Genomic DNA, 22,179 nt, shown 5'->3' with positions numbered 1-22,179 from the left:
TGAAACAATTCTTTTGAACATAAAATGTCTGGTTATATATTTATTTTTTTTTTAAGATTTTATTGGTTTATTTGTCAGAGAGAGAGAGAGGGAGAGCACACAAGCAGTGGGAGAGAAAGAGAGAGAGAGAGAAGCAGGCTCCCTGCTGAGTAAGGAGCCCCATGTGGGACTCGATCCCAGGACACCGGGATCATGACCTGAGCCGAAGGCAGTGGCTTAACCAACTGAGCCACCCAGGCGTCCCTGGTTACACATTTTTTAAAAAAGCCTATCATCATAGCCTTTACTACAACCAATTGATCTCTTATCACCTCTAAGAGGAGGCAAAAAGAAAGTAGAAATAACTTTCACTGTACAGTTCAAAAGAGATAATCCAAATGAAATTATTCATCCAGAAAGAGCATTTGATAGCTTAAAAAAAAACAACAGAAAACACTAAAATCATAAAGGATCCACCTTTTACCAGATAATACATTTAAAGGGAATAATAAATAGATGAAAAATAGAACACAAGAAACTAAGCCACGGGACTGTAAGCCCTTTAAGGACAGGATCATTTTTGAATCCCTTACAGGTTATAGGTCACTGACTTGCAGATAACAAACATTTAGTATTTGAAAGATACCTGAATGCATGAATGAATGGCAGAGACCAATAACTGTAGAGAGCTAAACCTAGATCATCTTTTCAAAAGTTTATCACATCATGCCACTCCTCATTAAAATGGCTTCTAACTCTTTCTTTGCCTTTATTTACTCTTCTCCTTGCATCTTGCCAGCAGCCAGCTACTGTAAGATTTCACACAGGCCCCACTTTTTCCTTTCTCAGTTTTGGCAAATGTTGTGTTTTCTAATGGGCGATGTTTCCCTGACTCTGCCCAACTCCTACTTATCCTGTAGGACTGCTTTCCTTGCCTACGTGGTATAAAGTGTAAGTTCACTCATCTCAACACCTGGCTTTTGTTTGAATCACTTGGCTTTTTTTTTTTTAAAGATTTTATTTATTTATTTGACAGACAGAGATCACAAATAGGCAGAGAGGCAGTGTGGGGAGGGGGGGCAGAACAGGCTCCCTGCCAAGCAGAGATCCCGATGTAGGGCTTGATCCCAGGACCCTGAGATTATGACCTGACACGAAGGTAGAGGCTTAACCCACTGGGCCACCCAGGTGCCCCTCACTTGGCATTTTTAAATGATGGATTTGCATCTACTTGTAGTCTATTTCTCCCACCAAAAGCTCCAAAAATTTAAGAACCATGTTTTGTTTCACCTCCTTCCAGTGTACATGGCATTTAGACCAACGCCTGGTAGAGTGGAAATAAAAAATTGCTGAATAAATGAAGAGAATAGAAACATTTTGATGAGATCCTTAGTAAAATTATGAAAAAATACTGATGAAAAGAGGCCTGAAGCATGCAGAGGGATTATAATAGAGATTTTAAAAATGAAAGTGAATAAAGATTTTGAAAAACTATCAGGATAATGATGTAGATGGAGAAGGGCATAGGAAGCTTTATTAAAGTTCTCTAAAGATATCAAAAATCTTACTGTAGATTGTGATGACATGTTTTCTTTCCAGTAAAAACAGGAGAAATTTAAGTTAGAAAACAATGTCTTGTTGTCTATCTTTATAAATAAAGTTTTACTGGAACACAGCCATGTCCATTTACATATTGTGTATGGCTGCTCTTCCTACAACTGCAGAGCTGAGGATAGACTGTGAGTCTGTAGAGCCAATAATACTTACTATGTGGTACCACACACACAAAAATTTGCAAACCCTTAGTTTAAGCCAATTTACCAGGAATTTCAATTAGCCATAAAAATACCCCTTTCAGATCACTTTATCTTAAAATACAGAAAAGGAGATAAGAAAACTTTCTGTTCCAAGTGTTCAGAAATAAAAGAGAATGGCGTCAATGTGGGTTGACAGACATGAGATCTGATGGAAAGGAGAAAGGATTTTACTTACCTAGTGAAAGATCTTCTGCCTTGATTTTCTACAAAAACTAACAACAGTTTTACTAAACTAAAATTAATAGATTTGAATCTGAGTAGCATCACAATATGAATTTTATACTTTTGCACTAAGAAAAACAAAAATGAGCTACCCTGTGACCCTGCAATTGCACTACTGGCTTATTTACCCCAAAGATACAGATGTTTAGTGAAAAGAAGAGCCATCTGTACCCCAATGTTCATAGCAGCAACGGCCACAGTCGCCAAACTGTGGAAAGAGACAAGATGCCTTCAACAGACGAATGGATAAAGAAGATATGGTCCATATATACAATGGAGTATTATGCCTCCATCAGAAAGTATGAATACCCAACTTTTGTATCAACATGGATGGGACTGAAGGAGATTATGCTGAGTGAACTAAGTCAAGCGGAGAGAGTCAGTTATCATATGGTTTCACTTGTGGAGCATAAGGAATATCACAGAGGACATTGGGAGTTGGAGAGAAGTGAGTTGGGGGAAATTGGAGGGGAGACAAACCATGAGACTGTGGACTCTTGAGAAACAAACTGAGGGTTTCCGAGGGGAGAAGGATGCGGGGTTGGGTGAGCCTGGTGGTGGGTATTAAGGAAGGCACGTATTGTGTGGAGCACTGGGTGTGGTGCATAAACAATGAATCTAGGAACACTGAAAAAAAATTTAAATTAAAAACAAAGAAAACAACCCAAGAATGTACTCTTGGCCATAAATGAGAAAGATGGACCATTATCTTCATTTGGATGTCATGTAACAGTCAAACTATAACATTTTTACTAGTGACTTAGGAAAAGCAAAAAATAGTAACTGAGCTAAAGAATAATGCAAAGAGGAGCACCTGGGTAGCTCTGTGGGTTAAGTGACCAACTCTTAGTTTTAGCTCAGGTCCTGATCTCAGGGTTGTGGGATTGAGCCCTATGTCAGGCTACCCAGCTACTGCAGAGTCTGCTTGGGACTCTCACTCCCTTTCAAATCAATCAATCTTAAGGAAAAAAAAAAAAAAAAAGACAATGCCAAAAAATAGTAAAAAAAAAAGGGGGGGGGGATGGGATGGCGGGGGTAGCAATAGAGAAAAAGGAATAGTTCTTCACCAAAGTATCAACATGCTGACAAAAAGACATTATTAGAATACCTGGTCCACTTGTGCAGATAAAAGTATTATACTATAAAGTCCATAATAAACACTTTAATTTTACATATTATATAGAAAAGCTACTGCTCTCTTAAAGACAAATTGTTCACCTGATTTTTCTCTTGACAAAGGTAAAAAATCAAGGCATACTAACAACAAAAAATTAGAAAGATAGTAAATTGAACCATTTTAGAAATAAATTTTTAAAACCACCTACCGTAGCTAAATTAAGAAGCCTAAGGGACCAATTTTATGTGCTTTGAGAAGAAATAAAAAAAATAATTTCAAACATGGATATAGTTTAAATCTCAATTAGAGTGTTAAATGATCAAATGTATCTGGGGAAGCAAAGTCATTGCTCAGTATGTCGAAAGAATTGCAATGGTGGGGAGCGTGTCTCAGTAGGTTGAGTGTCTGTGTTTGGCTTGGGTCAGGATCCTAGGATCAAACCCCGCTCCCTGGGTGGGAGTCTGCTTCTCCCTCTGTCCCTCCTCCCCTTAACCCAGGCTCATAAGCACATGCTTGCTTATATACTCTCCCTCTCTTGCAAAAATAAATTAATAAATTCTTAAAAGGAAAAAAAGAAGAATTGTAATGGTAACACTAATTCTAGATTTAGCTGAAGTTAGTCAGACTAAAACTTGCTGGATTTAAACTTGTCATATGAAAGGTGAAAATAAGACTGGATAATAATACTTTGCTTTAAAGTAAAGGAAAATTCAGAATATGAGAGAAGCAACCACTGAAGCTCATGTATGGAGAACCCAATTAGTATAGGCTTGTATTTCCTGCATTTTGCTAAACTACAAGATAAATTATATTTCTGTAAAGGTGACCAAATACATACCTGAAACAACACCTATAAATATACTGACTCTGAAGTCACTGAAGTCTATAAAGCCACTGCTAATCCTGTCCTGGGTGCCCCAACTCAAAGAAGTTTCATTATGGAATAAAAGCAGGGGAATCCTTTTAGCTGAATGTTTAGATCTGATGCTAGCAAATGATGACAGAAATTTGCTTTTCTAAAACAACAACAGTAACAAAAGAACCACCCAGTAGGAATTGTGTGAAAGAAATAATAAGAAAAGATTCTAAAGGAAAATTGAATTGAGCTAAGAAATGTTAAAAAGTCATTCAACAAAGGACAGCTACTCCACAAAAGGAACAGTAATCACCCCTCAGCTCAATGAAAAAGAAAAAAAAAAAAAAGAAGATAAAATGCTTTAGATAAAAAATCTTCTAACTTCAGTAGTATAAAAAGAGACCTCTCTTTGCAGAGGGCATCATCTAATAAATCCTGAACCTAGTTTTAATCCTTGATTCCTATTCTAGAATCTCTCTTCAAAGCATTAAAGTGACTGACAGCATATTCAGGAATTTTTTCTTTAACATAAAACCTAGATGCGCTGAAACACAAGTGTAACAAAAAAGATTAACAATCTAAAATTTTTAAAGTATATGAAAATGATCTTTTATATTGGAGGGCCACAAACTCACTTGTTTTAAACAACACGTTCATTTTAGGAAGTTAGGATATAAGAGAGAGAGAAATAAAAAGATTCACAGTTTCCCAAACTGACTTTAAACCTTACGTCTTTTGGAAGCCCTCTTCACTTAGGAAACCAAAAGATTCACAGTTTCCCAAACTGACTTTAAACCTTAAGTCTTTTGGAAGCCCTCTTCACTTTGGAAACCAAAAGAGTTTAGCAGAACCTTTCATAAGGTAAGCACATGAAAATGAGTTCTATTATCACATTGCCTAAATAATACTCCTCCACCCATTTATTTTAAGGAAATAAAATCAGAATTGATGACTGGAGGGGAGGAGAAAGAGTGAGAAAATTATATAGAAATTACTTATTTTTGCTTTTTCCATGCTCATTGCTGTGTCACCAGACTCAATGGGAAAGAAATAGTAGCATCTTTTTATAATGGGGAAAATATAAAGCAACAGGTACACGGGACAAATTTTTTTTTCCCCAAATGTTTTTTAAATAGTGATATAACCCAAATTAATCTAAATGGCTTTATAACATAAGTATTCTGAGTCAATGAATTTCATTGTCTCTTTTTAAGTATTTATGCAGGAAGAGACCTGAGAAGTCCTGCATTGGGCTCCATGCCCCATATAAAAGATAATGCTTTCTACTCGAATGATAACAAGTTTTGTTTTTTTTTTTTTTAAAGATTTCATTTATTGATTTGACAGACAGCGATCACAAGCAGGCAGAGAGGCAGCCAGAGAGAGGAGGAAGCAGGCTCCCCACAGAGCAGGAGCCTGGTGCAGGGCTCGGATCCCAGGACCCTGGGATCATGACCCGAGCCAAAGGCAGAGGCTTTAACCCATTGAGCCACCCAGGCGCCCCGAATGATTACAAGTATTAAAGGGACCAGAAATAGTTCTTACCATATAAGATTCCAAAACACCATACCTAAAAAGCTAAGCTATTTCTTCAGTGAATAGAGAACAGATTTAAATTTGTCTAGTTAATAAAAATAAATAAATTTGTCTAGTTAAATGTTTACCTGCATAGGGTAGTTTACTTATAATTTTAGTTATAGGATTAAAGAAAACAATATTATTATATGTATATATATAATGACTTATTTCCAGATACTATTTTTTGTAACATTCAACTTTTATGAAATCATCAAAATAATACTTTGAATAATAAATGACGTGTATGGGGTGAAGGCTCATGCTCATGTAATATTAAGAAGGAAATAAGAATACAAATTACATGAGTTCAACTATGTAAAAATACTTAGAAATTACTAGAAAGAAAATGATGAAAAAGTGTTTATCTGTGTGAGAGCATTCATTATGAGTAATTTTTACCTACTTTATACTCATGTGTATGCATGTTTATACATATATCTGCATGTATGTGTATCTATGTATATATACCTACACAAGTGAGTGTATATGTAAGTATTTTTCAAAAACTTCATATGAATGTATGTTAAAGATTACAAACTGCCTAAAGGAAAAGCACACAATAGGTCTATGAAAAACACAGTACAGATGCACTTACCATCACACGAAAGGGAAACATAACTTCCTAAGTCATCAGACATGTGTCGCATCACATTTTTACCCCTCTTAAGACCAAGGAAGATCCAATAATCTATCGCTGCTCCAAGAATTCCAGTCAATAAATAAGCTAGCTCGTGTTTGAAGACCTAACATTAAGATGGGAGAAATATTAGTAAAACATATTAAATTATCTTTTCTTTAATCAGTGTTTATTTTGAATACTTGTTGAGGCAAAGCTTAATTATTTAATACGGGGTATGCTCATACTAAAAGGTATTCCTGAGAACCCTAGCAAGTTATCTCCATCTCTCTATTCTCTGTTTCTCCTTCTTTCTCTTCTCCTTCTTCCCCCATCCATACCTACATATTTACATCCACATGATGAAAACAGTTAATAAAACAAAACCTCCAGGACTTAATATATGGATAGCTTATAATAAACTTTTGAAATAACATTATTCAGTAGTGTCAAGTGCTTCAGTATGGCAATAATTCCATCACACCGATGAGGAAGTATCTGCCTTCTGTGGATTTCTGTTAACAGGAATACAGGATTATAAAAAAAGATGGACTTAGCCACCCCTAGTGTTTATATATAAAATTAACCTTTACATTTATCCAAATGGCATATTCAATAAAAACTTTAGCAGGTAACTGTCCTTTTTGTTGTAAATAAAAAAACAGGTTGGATCAAATTGTAATTATTAAATTATATCAAATGCCATTACCTAACTTAAAGATGTATAAAGATTAATTTTTAAAGAACGAATACTGTTCTCTATCATCACTTCTACAATAAACATTATTAAATTCTCATAGAAAATATAGCAAGCATACAAAGTTCTAATTATAGTAAGTGTGCTTTACCTTAATGTGGAAAATATCTTTCTAATCCATAAATATGAAGGTGAAGAGGTAAAAAAATATTTTTTAAACACCACTGATGAAGACATTAAAACTACTTCACATTTCTACAAAGACATTAAAACTAGTTGAAATTCTTTTATTTTTGTTACTTTTTAGGCATGTTGGATACGTGGAAAAAAATCATCAAATTAACAACTGGGTAGAAAACATGTGAAAAGGTTATAATCAATAAATATTATAGTATCCGAACAGATTTTGAGTGCTATGTTCTACAACCATACTATGCCTAATGTGGGATTAGGGACAGAGAAATCTCTAACCACCAGTGACTACTGGATTTCTTTCTTCTACCTTCAGCAGACAAGGTTCTTATGGTATACAATATTTCATGAGGGCATCATCATTCCTTACTGGAAGAAGCTCTTAGTTAAGTGATTTCAAAACCGAAGTTCTAGTTCTGGTTTGTTGTCTAAACAAGGGTAAATGGTCAAGCAGCACATATGTCAGGCCTGCTGCTGAAATAGTTTTACCAAGGAAAAAACCTAGAATAGACGCTGAGGTGTACAAGTTCCCCCTTGCTCTATCATACTGTGTGGCAATACACTGCATTAAGGCTGGGCTGGACATTAGAATTTGAAAGAGAGACTGTGAAGAATGGGGCTGGAGGAGGGGCATGATTAGGGATGCCTTTCCTCTAATATCATCAGGGGCTACGATATAGAACTTGACCACAGCCAGATCCTGCCAGGTCACGACTCATCAGTGGGCATCAGCAGCACCCTGTCTCCCACCCTGATTAGAGGGCTGGGTTTAAGTCTTCCCGGTGCAGCTTTCGGACTTGGGAAGCAGCAGCAGGACTGGCTCTATCAGCTGGCTGGGAAAGTACCAAGTCCTCCCTTAGTACTCTGGTAGGATCAAAGCCATCAACTGACCAGAACTCACTCCCTTAAGCATTGAGTCTTAGCTAGTCTTCAAAGTAGTTTGCAGGAAGCCAAGTTCTTACTCTGTAAAGTTCTTATTTCGTAAAGGAGACAGTCGCTTTGAGCAAGTTTTATTTCTTACGGTTCAACTTATCAAGAGAACATAAAACAGTAGAGTGAAAAGCTACATTTAAACTAAAAATTGAACCTATCAAGATCCACACCACAAAATGCTTCTAGCAACAACATATATATCTGAATATCACCAATGACACTACTCAAGAAGGATGCAAGAGACTAGTAAATTTTGATTTCTCGAAATGTTCCCCAACCTGAGAGTAGAGTAAATCAGGCACTTCAGATCCCTGATCCCAAGGCTCTGGACAGGGAAAAAGGAGCTAAGCCCATAGAGCTAAACTTCATATAAACCACAATCCAATACCTCAACAATTAAAAAAATAATCTCAGAAAATCAACCAGCTGGGACCTTTCTCTTTCCTTACACAAATTTATGTATATACACCTGATACCACAAATTAAAATCAATATTGCCTATTATTCAATTCACTTTGATATTACGACTATTAAACAGAGATGTGTAGCCCTTAACAGTACTCTCAAGGAATGACTACAGCTTCCTTATCTTGATAAAGATACGTCAAAATTATTCTTATCTGTGTGACATTTCCTATACTTCCATACTACCATATATTCATATAGTAAATTTTATATAAAAAGACATTTTCAAATTGGGTTTTTGGATCCTTTTATGATATATTCTTACCTGCTATTCACTATAACCACAGGGCCAAGACCCTGCATTATGGACTGTACTCACTGCGAATTTAACAGTGTATAAATAATGCTACCATTTCTTGCATAGTAGATATATATATTTATGATTTAGAAGTGGATTAGTGAGAAAATGGCAAATAAACCACGAAGGGAGGAAAGTTTCCCTGGAATACTGGAAAGTATGTTAAAGCTGAAAGAACAGAAAACTCTGAGAATTAACAAAGAAATCAAAGACGTGATGCGCACATGACACATATTTACATTAGAACATCTCTTTAATGTGTTAGAGTCTATTATCAGACATTCTGTCGATATAGTTCTTTATTATCTGCCAGTACAAGTAATCTCAATTTAATAAATTTGGTGATCTTCCAAAAACTGACTAGTATATAATGCAGAACTACGATCTGGGCCTTCAGACTTCCAGGTTAGGGCTTTAAGCAATATCCCCGGCAACAGATGACACAAGGCTCTGCTATACCCTTGTCAGAAAGATGCAAACATAATACACACAACGTGCCTCTTCCTGTTGAAAACACTGGCATTTGAAACAAGAGCAAGTATGCTGCAGTGGAGACTTGGCTTCTAAGCAAGGCTTTACCCTAACAAGGTGTGATACCTTGACTAATTAAATTCTTTGGCCTCAATTTCCCTATCTTTAAATACAAAGAAACTTCCATTTCTACCTATACTTGTAGGGTTATCATTAAATAGCACTTAAGGACATCACAAAGAAAAATAGGACTAACCACCAAGCTTAGCAAAATTTGTACCTCTTTCATAACCTTGACACAGCTCACCTCTGCTCTTTGCCAAGGAAAGCCCAAAGCTTTCTCAGATTAATGACAATGAAATTCACTGCCTTTGTGTCACTCTGCAACACTTGCTGATTGACATTATGACAAAACAATATTAGCATAAACTGAGGACTTCTGTTTAGCTAATGACTTAAATTGAATGCTTCAACTCAGCAAATCAAGAAACAAATGCTTTACGGTACAGAAAATGATGTCTGTGAACATGCATGGAATTCTTGAAATTGGAAACTGCCAAAAAGATTTAATTAGGTACAAGAATGAATTCTAGCAGATAAGGTAACACATACACACACACACAGACACAAAACAGTTTTTATGAATTTACACAATTCAAATGTTTAATAAAAATACTGATTTGCTAAGTTTTAAGGTGGTTCTAATATTCAACTGATGCTACAATTTACTGCAGATTGCTTTACAAAATATGTTTAATTTATTCATAAATTTGAACAAACACCTTCAAGTTAATCATGGATATATCTGTTATTATTTATATCAGTATTTCCTGAGTAAATTCTTCTCTTTGACAGTCCTTTGGTGATTTAGTAAAATTGTGAAAATGTCAGTTTTATTATTGTTTTCAGTTATAAATGAGCAATTTCATTTATATAATCAAATGGATAAAAAAGAAATACTCCATAATGAGAAAACTTTTTCTATCCCCAATGATTCTATGGTCTAAAAAGTACATAAATAGACAGATTTTAATTAGTAAGGATATTAGTTTTATCTTAGAAGTATTATACAAGTATTAAACTCAACTGGCAATGAAGTATAGTTTTATTTATGTTGAGTATTTTCAATTTACACGTGTGTATAATCATATTTCTTTTTAAATAAGACACGTACAAAATAATCACTACTCACTTGGTTATTGCCACATTATACAATTATTTGAACACAAAGACTAGCTATACCCAGAAATAATTCTCCCTTTTTAATTCCAAGTTAAAGAAAAATTAGGACACTCAAAAGAATTTTCTTTTTGTTAGCCTCAGGCACCCCCTTAAGCGAGCAAGGGCTTCTGTTTCTGATAATGGAGGCTTAACTAATTCAAATAAATGACCTTATAAAAGAAAACTGAAGATGTTGAATACAATATGTAAAACATCTTCTGGAAAGATAACTTGTTATGTAAAACATAACTTCTGGAAAGTTACAAAGAATTGCTAAGCCAAGACCTAGGAGAAGGTAAGGAGACAAATGAGGCACAAAAAACTAGCTGACTTTGCCCTAAGGACACTTGCTGACCACAAAGAAAGAGCTGAGAGACCAAAATGTGGTTTTTGGAGTCTAGAGGAAATGGATTATAAAAGTCATAGTCCAAGGCCTAATAAACAATAGAAAAAAACATGTATTTGTAGCCCTGTACTTCACATGGACCTATCCAGGGACCCTCAAACCTGGCAACAGAAATTCTCTCTAGAGAAAGATATTCAGCACATTTGCCATGTTACTGTTTGTACAAATAATTTTTCAAATGCAATTTATGGCATACAGTAAATGGTAACTAGCTTGTAAGAGAATATAAAAAACACAAGAGAAGGAAAGAGGAGAAACAACAGAAATAGACTCACAAAGACTTCAAATATGAAACAGTCATACATAAACTATAAATTAACTATTACTGCCACATAAAAAGACAAAAGAAAACCTTAAAAATTTTGTAGGGAACGAGAAACCATTAAAAACATGCTTTAGTAATTAGGAAGTAAAAAAGTCTAAAACTGGCAAAAACGCAACAGACATGCTTAACAACATATTAGATACAGCTGAAAAGAGACTAGTGAACTAAAAATTAAATGAAAAGACACTACCCAGAATGCTCCAAATGTAGAAAAAACCCTGATAATCTAAATGAGGGGGGGGGGGAAGCAGAGTAAAAAAGAGAAGTTGTAACATAAGTTTAATTGGAACTAAAAAAAGTCGAGCAGAGAAAACAGATTAGAGGAAATATGAGAAGATAAACTATGTATGATTTTCCTTGACAAGGAATACTTTATGGCTCATCTGACACCAGAATTCTCCACCCAAACGCCATGCATTACTATATACAAAGTACAGATGGTTTTTAAAAAAGGGAGGAGGATAAATTCATGAAGTAGATTCCTAAGAGTCTGACTAAATCTCAATTATTAAACCTGTCATAAAAGATGCAGAGAGTAGGGCACCTAGGTGGCTCAGTCAGTTGAGCATCAGACTCTTGATTTCGGCTCAGGTTATGATCTCAGGGTCCTGGGATCAGGCCTGGTATTGGGATCGAGTCTGTTTCTCTCCCTCTCTTTCCCTCTGTTCCTCCCCAAACATGCTCTCTCTCTCCCTCAAATAAATATTCTAAAAAAATGATAGAAAGCAATGTAAAACAGAGAAAACACATTGTGTAACCACACATGGAGTCAAAAAGGAAAGTTCAGTTAATTTCAGAAGGCAGAAATCATTATAGGGCACATTTTTAAAATGTAATTTGCTATTAGAAATTTAAAAAAGCATAGGTAAACAAAATCCATTAATCATAACAAAAATACACCCACTTAGAAGTTTTAAAACATCCTCAAGTATTTCTTGAATCAAAGGAGGATTCTTAAGTGACAATAAAAATCATTGAAAAAACCCATAAATAGCACACGAGATTTAGGTATCAAAACCTGTACATAAATCTCAATTTGTATTCAAAGGCAATTTATTTTGAGTATACTTATTAGAAATAAAGATTAAAATGAAAAAAAGATCCAAATGATCAAGACATAAAAGTAAAATGAAAGAATTAAAAACAATGATAGAACACAAAAAAGCAGAAAATAAAGTCTCAAAGGCAATTATTTTGAAGAGGAGAAAGGTGACTAATAGTAATTATAAACCCAAAACATGGCAGAGTATGTTGCTATGCACTTTACATATTTCAGTGCATTTAATCTTCCCAACTACCCTCTGGTAGGTAATACACTAAAATCACTGTACATTAAATTTCTAATGACAAGCAAGATATACTTAGGAAGAAATAACTGCTAACAACCAAAGGCAATTTTAAAAACAAGTTGAACATTTCATTTATACATACAAAAACTGGATGGACTCAATTTTTAAAATCCTAGGTTCTTTATGAATTGAAATGTACAAAAGTAAAAAATCTAGAATGATAAATGAATACAGATTTCTTAGCACTAATGATCAAATAACTGTCCCTAACTACTATATCCAAATATGTGTTGATGAAGAAGCCACCCTCTAAGGATCTTTTACAATAAAAATTAATAAACTAAACAGAAAACAATGATACATTTGGGTAGATTTTAGTTTTATTCAAATTGTTCAAAGAATAAAGACAAAAGAAGCATAACTCAAAAATGTAGTTTTTCATAGGCAATTATTCGTTTGTAAATCAATTCTACTTACATCATTAGACTTGCATTTTTCCTTGTGAGAATATATAGTCCACTCCAAAAGCATATTTATTGGTTTGGTCAAAAGCCCAGAGGCCTCATTTCCTGACCAAAAGATTTCAAGAAGAATTGCCTTTCCTGTTATTTTCAGACTCTGAGAATCTGACCAGTCATACAACCTAATGAAAATATGAATCAAAGTATATCTTTATGCCAACTAGATCCCTATAGTTATTAGACATAATATCTCTTGCCATAATACAAAAAGATCTAGTGGTTTCTAAATATAGAAAGGGCATAATATATAAAGATTACAACGTACAGTTATAATAAAGAACAAAATATAAAAAAGGCTACAATTCAATTTAATGACCAACAAATACACACACAGAGTAATCTAACTGCATGTTTTAGGGCATACACAAAATTTATCATGGATATTACAGATTCAATGTTAAAAAACCTAGTGGGGGGAAAGAAAACCTAGTGGAATTTTTACTTAACTATTTGATTACTTAAGAATTAAAAAAAACATAAACCCTGAAAAATGTAACGTAATTTTACCTATCCAAATGTCTAAGTTACTAAAAAAAAAACACGTGGACTAAAGACACAAAAAGAACACAAAAAACTTCATTGTCACTGAAGAACTATGTCTGCAACTGTGTGGTTTTTTTGTTTTTTTTTTTTTTTAAAGATTGTATTTATTTATTTGACAGAGATCACAAGTAGGCAGAGAGGCAGGCAGAGAGAGAGGAGGAAGCAGGCTCCCCGCTGAGTGAAGAGCCCAATATGGGCTCGATCCCAGGACCCTGGGATCATGACCCGAGCCGAAGGCAGAGGCTTTAACCCACTGAGCCACCCAGGCGCCCCTGCAACTGTGTTTTAAAAATAAATCTAAACTAGGGGCACTTGGGTGGCTCAGTCGGTTGGGCTTCTGCCCTCAGCTCAGGTCATGATCCCAGAGTCCCAGGATCCAGTCCCACATGAGGCTCCCTGCTTAGCAGGGAGCATGCTTCCGCCTCTCCCTTCTGCTGCTCTCCTTGTCTATGCTCTCTTGAGCAATCTGTCAAATAAATAAAATCTTAAAAACAAAACAAAACAAAACATAAATCTAAACCGGAAAACAAGGTGACTCTTTAGCAGTATGTAAATAAATTAGAAAAATGGTACCTGAAACAATATAAACATAGAAAAATTCTTTGTGATTAAACTTACTTTTGGCTCAGATGTCGCACTTCACTTTCCACTAAATTAAAGAAAAATTTGAGCAGGGTCAGGTGGAGCACCTTAGTGCCAATAATATTTTTTGAAATTTGATGGCAAAAACTTTCATTGTAAAGGCAAGACCTGAAAAACATGAACCCAGTAATTTGTGACATACAAACAAATCAATGAATATTCTGTGGATGAATACTCTTTCAGGACATTAGATTCTAATGAAATTTCCTTCAACAAAATATAAAGCTAACCAACAAAATCTTATCAATATATTTTCTTTAAAAAGAAAACCATGTCAAATATCTCATGACATTGAATTTTTAGCAATACAGATCTAATTTCTCTATTTTTCATTGACTGTAATGTTTAATAGCCTAATGGTACTCTTTGTATTATTTCACTGCCAAAGAACAAAAAAATTATGTATTACATTAAATGCTTTCATTTGAGGTTACCAGTTATACACTGAATTTATAAATACTCTCTATAGTCCTCTTCTTACTCAAAATTTTTGGTCACTATTTTTTTTTAGTAAAATGAAGGTGATTAAGGGCTCTTTTTTTTTTTTTTTTTTTTGAGCGAGAGAGCAAGCAAGCATGTTGGGTGGGGACAGAGGGAGAGGGAGACAGAATCCCAAGCAGGCGCCATACCCAGCATGGACACTGATGTGGGGCTCAATCTCATGATGGAGATCCTGACCTGAGTCAATCAAGAGTTGGATGCTTAACTAAATGAGCCACCCAGGCACCCCCATTTAGGGCTATTTTCTAAGAGCTTAAAAAATTCAATATTTATTTTCTTTCCATCTACTATAGTGGTCCTGTCCAACAGAACTTTCAGTGATGACGAATATGTTCTACTGAACACATGAAATGTAGACTGTATAACTAAGGACTTGAATTTTTAATTTTTTTTCAAAGATTTTTATTTATTTATTTGACACAGAGAAAGAGAGATCACAAGTAGGCAGAGCAGCAGGCAGAGAGAGAGAGGGGGAAGCAGGCTCCCTGCTGAGCATAGAGCCCAATGTGGGGCTCGATCCTAGGACCCTGAGACATGATCTGAGCCGAAGGCAGAGGCTTAACCCACTGAGCCCCCCAGGCGCCCTGAATTTTTAATTTTTTTAAACACTGTCAAATGTGGCTACTGGCTACTGGGTTGGACAGCAAAGCTGTATATATTTTTTTTTTTTAAAGAACATACAAATTACTCAGAAGTCTAGGCCTAAGAAAGAAATTCTAGGTAACAATATGTTTTATAATAATCTTCCAACTTTATTATTAACTTTCTACTTCTGTCTCCATCTTTCCCATCTTCTTTTTGAGTAACACACTGTCAGGTTAGGAGGGTCCTTAATGACTATTAAATTTAACAATATTTAATATCCAAATCTCTTCTAGAGGATGTTCTATGTCTATATAGGTAGTCTCTCTGAAAACTGCCAGAGATGGATACCATAGTATTTTTTATTAAAAAAAAGTATATGAATATGTATGTGTGTGTGTGTATAGAACAGCGTGCCTGGGTGGCTCAGTCGGTTAAGCGTCTGCCTTCAGCTTGGGTTATGATCTCGGGGTCCTGGGAATGAACACCATGTGGGGTTCGCCACTTAGCAGGCATCTGCTTCTCCGCTCCCTCTGTCTTCCGCCAACTTGTGCTTTCTCTCTCTCTCTCCTTCCCAAATAAAATCTTTAAAAAACCCAATATATTATGGAATATTTCAAATATGTTTGAAAGTAGACTAATATTATCCAGCTCATATATATGCTTACCACTTCCCTAGACACCCAATGAACCCAATTATTTTGGCATGAAATTTGGTATTTCTATTTATTTAAGTTTACTTTTAATTCTACCTCCTGTTGCATTAATTCACCCAAATATTTACTAAATATTTATTATGGTCTAGGTATTATATTAAGCACTGAGAATAGAGATGCTTAAAACTGAGCAACCATGTGAAGAGATGGAAAAACAGTTATCATGCAAATGGAAGTGAAAAGCTGGGATAGTAATACTTCTATCAGACAAAACGGACTTTAAAACAAAGACTACAAAAAGAGACAAGGATCATTACATAACCATAAAGAACATATTCCAAAAAAAAGATTTAACACTTACAATTATTTATGCACCCAACATAGGAGTCTCCAAATACATAAAGCAACTGTTCAAACAACATAAAGCAAGAAATTGGGAGTAATACAATAGCGGCAGGGGACTTTAATACCCCACTTACATCAATGGATAGATCAGACAGAAAATCAACAAGTAAACAGTGTCATTGAATGACACATTGGACCAGATGGATCTAACAGTTATATTCAGAACATTCCATCCAAAACCAGTAAAATACACCTTCTTCTCAAAAGTACATAGAAATTCTGCAGAACAAATCCCATGTTAGGCTACAAAACAAGTCTCAACAAATTGAGAAAGACTTAAATCGTATCATGTATCTTTTCCAATCACACAGTACAAATCTAGAAACCAACCACAAAAAGAAATCTGGAAACAACAAAAATACATGGAGGTTAAACAACATGCTACTAAATGATGAATGGGTCAACCAAAAAATTGAAGAGGAAACAAAAAATATATGGAGACAAATGAAAATGAAAATACAATGGCCCCAAATCTTTGGGATAAAGCAAAACATGTTCTAAGAGGGAAGATTAGAGCAATACAGGTCCAACTCAAGAAGAAAGAAAGATCTCAAATTAAGAGCTTAACCTTACACCTAAGGAGCCAGAGGAAGAACAATAAACTAAGCCTAACACCAATAGAACAAAGGAAATAATAAAGATTAGAGCAGAAATAAATGAGATACACTAAAAAAACCAATAGAACAGATCAATGAAACCAGGAGCTGGTTTTTTAAAAAGATGAACAAAACTGAAAAACCTTTAGCTAGATTCATTTAAGAGAGAAAGAGGACTCAATTTCAGAAATGAAGGAGGGGAGAAACAACAATTTATACCACAGAAATACAAAGGATTATGAGAAAATATGAAAAATTATATGCCAACAAATTGGACAACCTAAAAGAAATGGATAAATTCCTGAAATGTATAAGCATGTAAAACTGAATCAGGAAAAAAGAGAAAATCTGAACACAATGAATACTAGCAATGAAATTGAACCAGTATTCAAAAATCTCCCAACAAACAAGTCCAAGATCATATGACTTCCCAGTGAATTCTATAAAACATTTAAAGAGGATTTAAAACTTATTCTTCTTAAACTATTTCAAAAAATAGAAGAGGAAAAAAAGCTTCCAAATTCATTCTGAGGCCAGCACTACCTTGATACCAAAATTGGATTAACACACAAATAGAACGCCTGGGTGGCAATGTGGGTTAAGCTTCTGTGTTGGGGGCAGGTCATGATCTCCAGGGCCTGGGACTGAGCCCCGCATCCGGATCCCTACTTAGCGGGGAATCTGCTTCTCCTTCTCCCTCCTGCTCATGCTCTGTCTCTCAAGTAAATAAAATCTTAAAAAAAAAAAAAAACAAAAAAACCCCAAAATATTACACGCACAAAAAACTACCGGCCAATAAGTGATGAACATAGATGTAAAAATTATCAACAAAATACTACTAAACTAAATCCAACAGTACATTAAAAATACAATTCACCATCAAATGGGATTTATCTGCAGGATACAAGAGTGGTTCAATATTCTCAAGTCAATCAACATGACACATTACATCAACAAGAGAAAGGATAAAACCGTATGCTCATTCAATAGATGCAAAAAAAGCATTCATAAATTATAACATACATTCATGGAAAAAAACCCTTAACAAAGTAGGTTTAGCAGGAACATAAGTCAATATAATAGAGGCCATTTATGAAGAACCCACAGTTAACATCATCCTTAAGGGTGAAAAACTGAGCGCTTTATTTCTATTATCAAGAACAAGGCAAGGAGGGCGGCTAGGTGGCTCAGTGGGTTAAAGCCTCTGCCTTCAGCTCAGGTCATGATCTCAGGGTCCTGGGATGGAGCACCACATCGGGCTCTCTGTCAGCGGGGAGCCTGCTTCCTCCTCTCTCTCTGCCTGCCTCTCTGCCTACTTGTGATCTCTGTCTGTGAAATAAATAAATAAAATCTAAAAAAAAAAAAAAGACAAAAAGGTTTCTTTAAAACAAAAAACAAAACAAAACAAAACAAAAAATCCTAAAGAGTCCACTAAAAAACTTTTAGAAGTGATAAATTAATTCAGTCAAGTTGTAGGATACAAATTCAATATACAAAGACCTGTTGTATTTCTGTACATTATTGATGAATTAGAAGAAAACTTAGGAAAACAATTCCATTTAGGAACATACCAAAAAGACTCAAATGCTACGAATAAACTGAATCAAGGAAGTAAAAGACCTGTACTTCAAAAACTGTAAGACACTGATGAAAGATACTGAAGAAGATACAAAGAAATGGAAAGACAGTCCATGCTCATGCATTGGGAGAACTAATTTTGTTAAAATGTCCATGCTATTCAAAGCAATCTACAGATTTAATGCAATCCCTATCAAAATACCAACAGCATTTTCCCTGAAACTAGAACAAAAAAACACTAAAATTTATACACAACCACAGAAGACCCCAAATAGCCAAAGAAATCCTAAGAAAAATAAAAATATGGAGATATCCCAGGATGCCTGGATGCTCAGTCAGTCCCACGTCCAACTCTTGGGTTTTGGATCAGATCATGATCTCCCGATTGTGAGACTGAGCCCTGCACTGGAATTCAGGCTCAACACACAGTGTGCTTGAGATTCTCTCCCTACACCTCTGCCCTCTGCTTCGCTTGCATGCTCAGTCTCTCTCTAAAATAAGTGAGTAAAACCTTAAAAAATAAACCAAAACTAGAGGCATTACAATCCTATAGTATTACAAAGCTGCATTAGTCAAAACAGTATACTACCAGCACAAAATTAGACACATTGATCAATGGAACAGAACAGAAAGCTCAGAAATAAACCCACAATTATATGGTCAATTAATCCATGGCAAAGGCAAGAATATATGAGAAAAAGACCATCTCTTAAACAAATGGTACTGGGAAAACTGGACAGTTTCATGAGAAAGAACAAAACTGACCACTTTCTTATACCATAAACAAAAATAAACTCAAAATGGACTCAAGGCCTAAAGGTGAGACCTGAAATCATAAAATTTCTAGAAGAAAACACAGGCAGTAATATCTAACATCAGCTGGAGTAACATTTGTCTAGGTATGTCTCCTAAGGAAGGAAAAAGCAAAATTAAACTAATGGAACTACACCAAAATAAAATCCTTTTGTCCAGCAAAGAAAACCATCAACAAAACAAAAAGACAACCTGCCGAATTGGAGAAAATATATGAAAATGATGTATCTGATAAGATACTAATATCCAAAATTATAAAGAACTTAAAAAGCTAAAAAACCAAATAATTCATTAAAAATGGGCAGAAGATATGAACAGACATTTCTCCAAAGAAGACATCCAGATGGCCGAGAGACAAATGAAAAGATGCTCAACATCACTAATTATCAGAGAAATGCAAATCAAAACTACAATGAGATTATCACCTCACACCTATCAGAATGCCCAAAACCAGAAACACAAGAAACAAGTTTCACAAGGACATGGAGAAAAAGGAACCCTCATGAAACTGGTGGTAATTCAAGCTGGTGCAGCAAATGTGTAAAATAGTATGGAGGTTACTCAAAAAATTAATAACTCAAAAAAAATTAAAAACTAAACATTATGATCCAGTAATTTTACTACTGGGTATTTGCCCAAGGGAAATGAAAACACTAAATGGAAAAGATATATGCAGTATGTTTACTATAGCATTATTTACAATAGCCACAGTATGGAAGCAACCCAAGTATGCATCCAAGACATGAATGAATAAAGAAGATGTGGTAGATATACACAAAGGAATATTATTCAGCCATAAAAAATATAAAATCTTGCCATTTGTGACAACATGGATGAAGCTAGAGGGTATAAAGTGAAATAAGTCAGAGAAAGCCAAATACCACATAATTTCACTCATATATGGAATTTAAGAAACAAAATAAAGAAAAGAAGAGACAAAATAAACCAAACTCTTAAAGACAGAGAACAAACTGGGGGTTGCCAGAGAGGAGGATGGCTTAAATTGGTGATGGGAATTAAAGCAAAACTCATCATGAGGAGCAATGAGTAATGTACAGAATTGTTGAATCCTTATATTGTTGTATCTGAAACTAAAAAAACACTATATATTAATTATAACTGAATTTTAAAAAACTTAAAAAAAAAGAGTACTTTTCAGAAACTAAGAAGCTGACATGAGTAACAAACTGAACTGAAAAGGTCAAAAATTATGTAGTGACATGAGTTACAAGTTAAAGTATAATTAGGAGTTGGGCAGGTATTCATAGGATGTAAAAATGGAGATATATTTAGGCAGAGAAAACACAAGAGCAAAGGAATAGGCAATGAGAAATAGTTTAGTCACTGGGCACATTTGGGAAAATAATGAAGATGAAAATGGAGACACATACAGCATCTAAATCATGAAAAGTCTTACATGTTTTGCTAAGGAATTTCAAATGTCTTTTACGCATGGTGTGTAAGCTAACTGAAAACTTTCATCTGGGAAATGACAACAATACTTTGGAAAGAGTATACTGAGGTACTTTGGGAGATAAGTTAAAGGGAAAAAAGCAGAATCAAGATCAATAAAGCAGGTATTGCAATCATTTACCTAAGAAGCAATGAAAGCTTGATGACAGGAAAGACAGTAAAGAAAGAAGCAGATTTGAAAATTAGAAAGCATGTCAGCCACATAACCCATATATCCTCATATTCTGTGCCCAATGCTGGGCTAGTACTGTTGTGTTAGAATTATGTTTGCATATCAGTTGCCTACAAAAGTAAAGGAACTGCTTATTGGTCATTTTATCCCCAGGGTGTAGCACAGTGCCTGGCTCCCAATAAGTCTCAATAAACAACTGCTGAAAGAATGAATAAATGCATACTATCTAGATGATTAGCTCATCTCAAATATATCACAACTAAGACAGAAAATCAATCTATGTGGATCTCAGAGATACCTGAAGGTCTAGCCTTTGCCTGGCTCATCAAGTATCCATTCTCTCACTACTGTGGAGCCCTAAAACTGAGCACTTGGATAAAAAGAAAGTACCTTCTAGACAAAGGCAGGTTCTGTCAGATACAGAGGGTTATCAGAGAAGAAAAACAATTCGTGGATTTGGTAGAAAGAGTAATACAAAGGACTTCCAGAGAAACATTTTCAAGACAAAGGAAAAATCTAGGAAGATGACATGCAGAAAGAGACACAAATGGAATGACCATTTAGGAAATCGTTTCAAAATTCTGATTTCTAGCTGGAAAAAAAAAAAAAAAAAGGAACAAAAAAACACTAAATGAGATAATATATATAGTTGTAAATGTCTATACTTTTGATTACCAAAATTTGATAGCCATATTCAATAACTGTTAATTAGATTTTAATATGCACAGATATCATTAACTAAAAACAATAAAAAATAAAAACAATGATTTGGCTTTCCTGTTTATTTCATGTATTCGTTAAACTTTTTTTTTGCGAATAAAACTAAAGGACAGGGGCACCTGGGTGGCTCAGGGGGTTGAGCCTCTGCCTTCGGCTCAGGTCATGATCTCAGGGTCCTGGGATCGAGCCCCGCATTGGGCTCTCTGCTCTGCAGGGAGACTGCTTCCTCCTCTCTCTCTCTCTGCCTGCCTCTCTGCTTACTTGTAATCTCTGCCAAATAAATAAATAAAATCTTAAAAAAACAAAACAAACAAACAAAAAGAACTAAAGGACAAATATGACCAATCTAGACTTGGTCTTTTCTTTTTTCTTTTATTGTTTTTTAATGAAAGGGAGAGAACACACAAGCAGCAGGTAGAGGGAGAGAGAGAATCCCAAGCAGGCTCCACATCCTTTCCAAAGTGATGTTGTCATTTCCCAGATGAAAGTTTTCAG

General features: G+C 35.0%; 1 protein-coding gene across 3 annotated transcripts in view; it reads right to left on the bottom strand.

Annotated features, from left to right (window-relative positions):
- SLF1 (SMC5-SMC6 complex localization factor 1) overlaps nt 1–22,179 on the bottom strand; it is a 77,523-nt gene that overhangs the window by 21,725 nt on the left and 33,619 nt on the right. For all 3 annotated transcript variants that reach the window (XM_047731572.1, XM_047731571.1, XM_047731570.1), the window contains 3 exons: nt 14,165–14,296; nt 12,960–13,125; nt 6,165–6,312 (listed from right to left, as the gene is read on the bottom strand). In XM_047731572.1, the coding sequence (XP_047587528.1) occupies nt 6,165–6,312; nt 12,960–13,125; nt 14,165–14,296 (446 nt within the window). The remainder of the gene's footprint in view (nt 1–6,164; nt 6,313–12,959; nt 13,126–14,164; nt 14,297–22,179) is intronic.

Source organism: Lutra lutra, chromosome 5 (assembly GCF_902655055.1).
Source record: "Lutra lutra chromosome 5, mLutLut1.2, whole genome shotgun sequence".
NCBI classification, from domain to species: Eukaryota; Metazoa; Chordata; class Mammalia; order Carnivora; family Mustelidae; genus Lutra; species Lutra lutra.
Note: the sequence above shows the minus strand (reverse complement) of the source record. Positions and strands in the feature narration are given on the sequence as shown.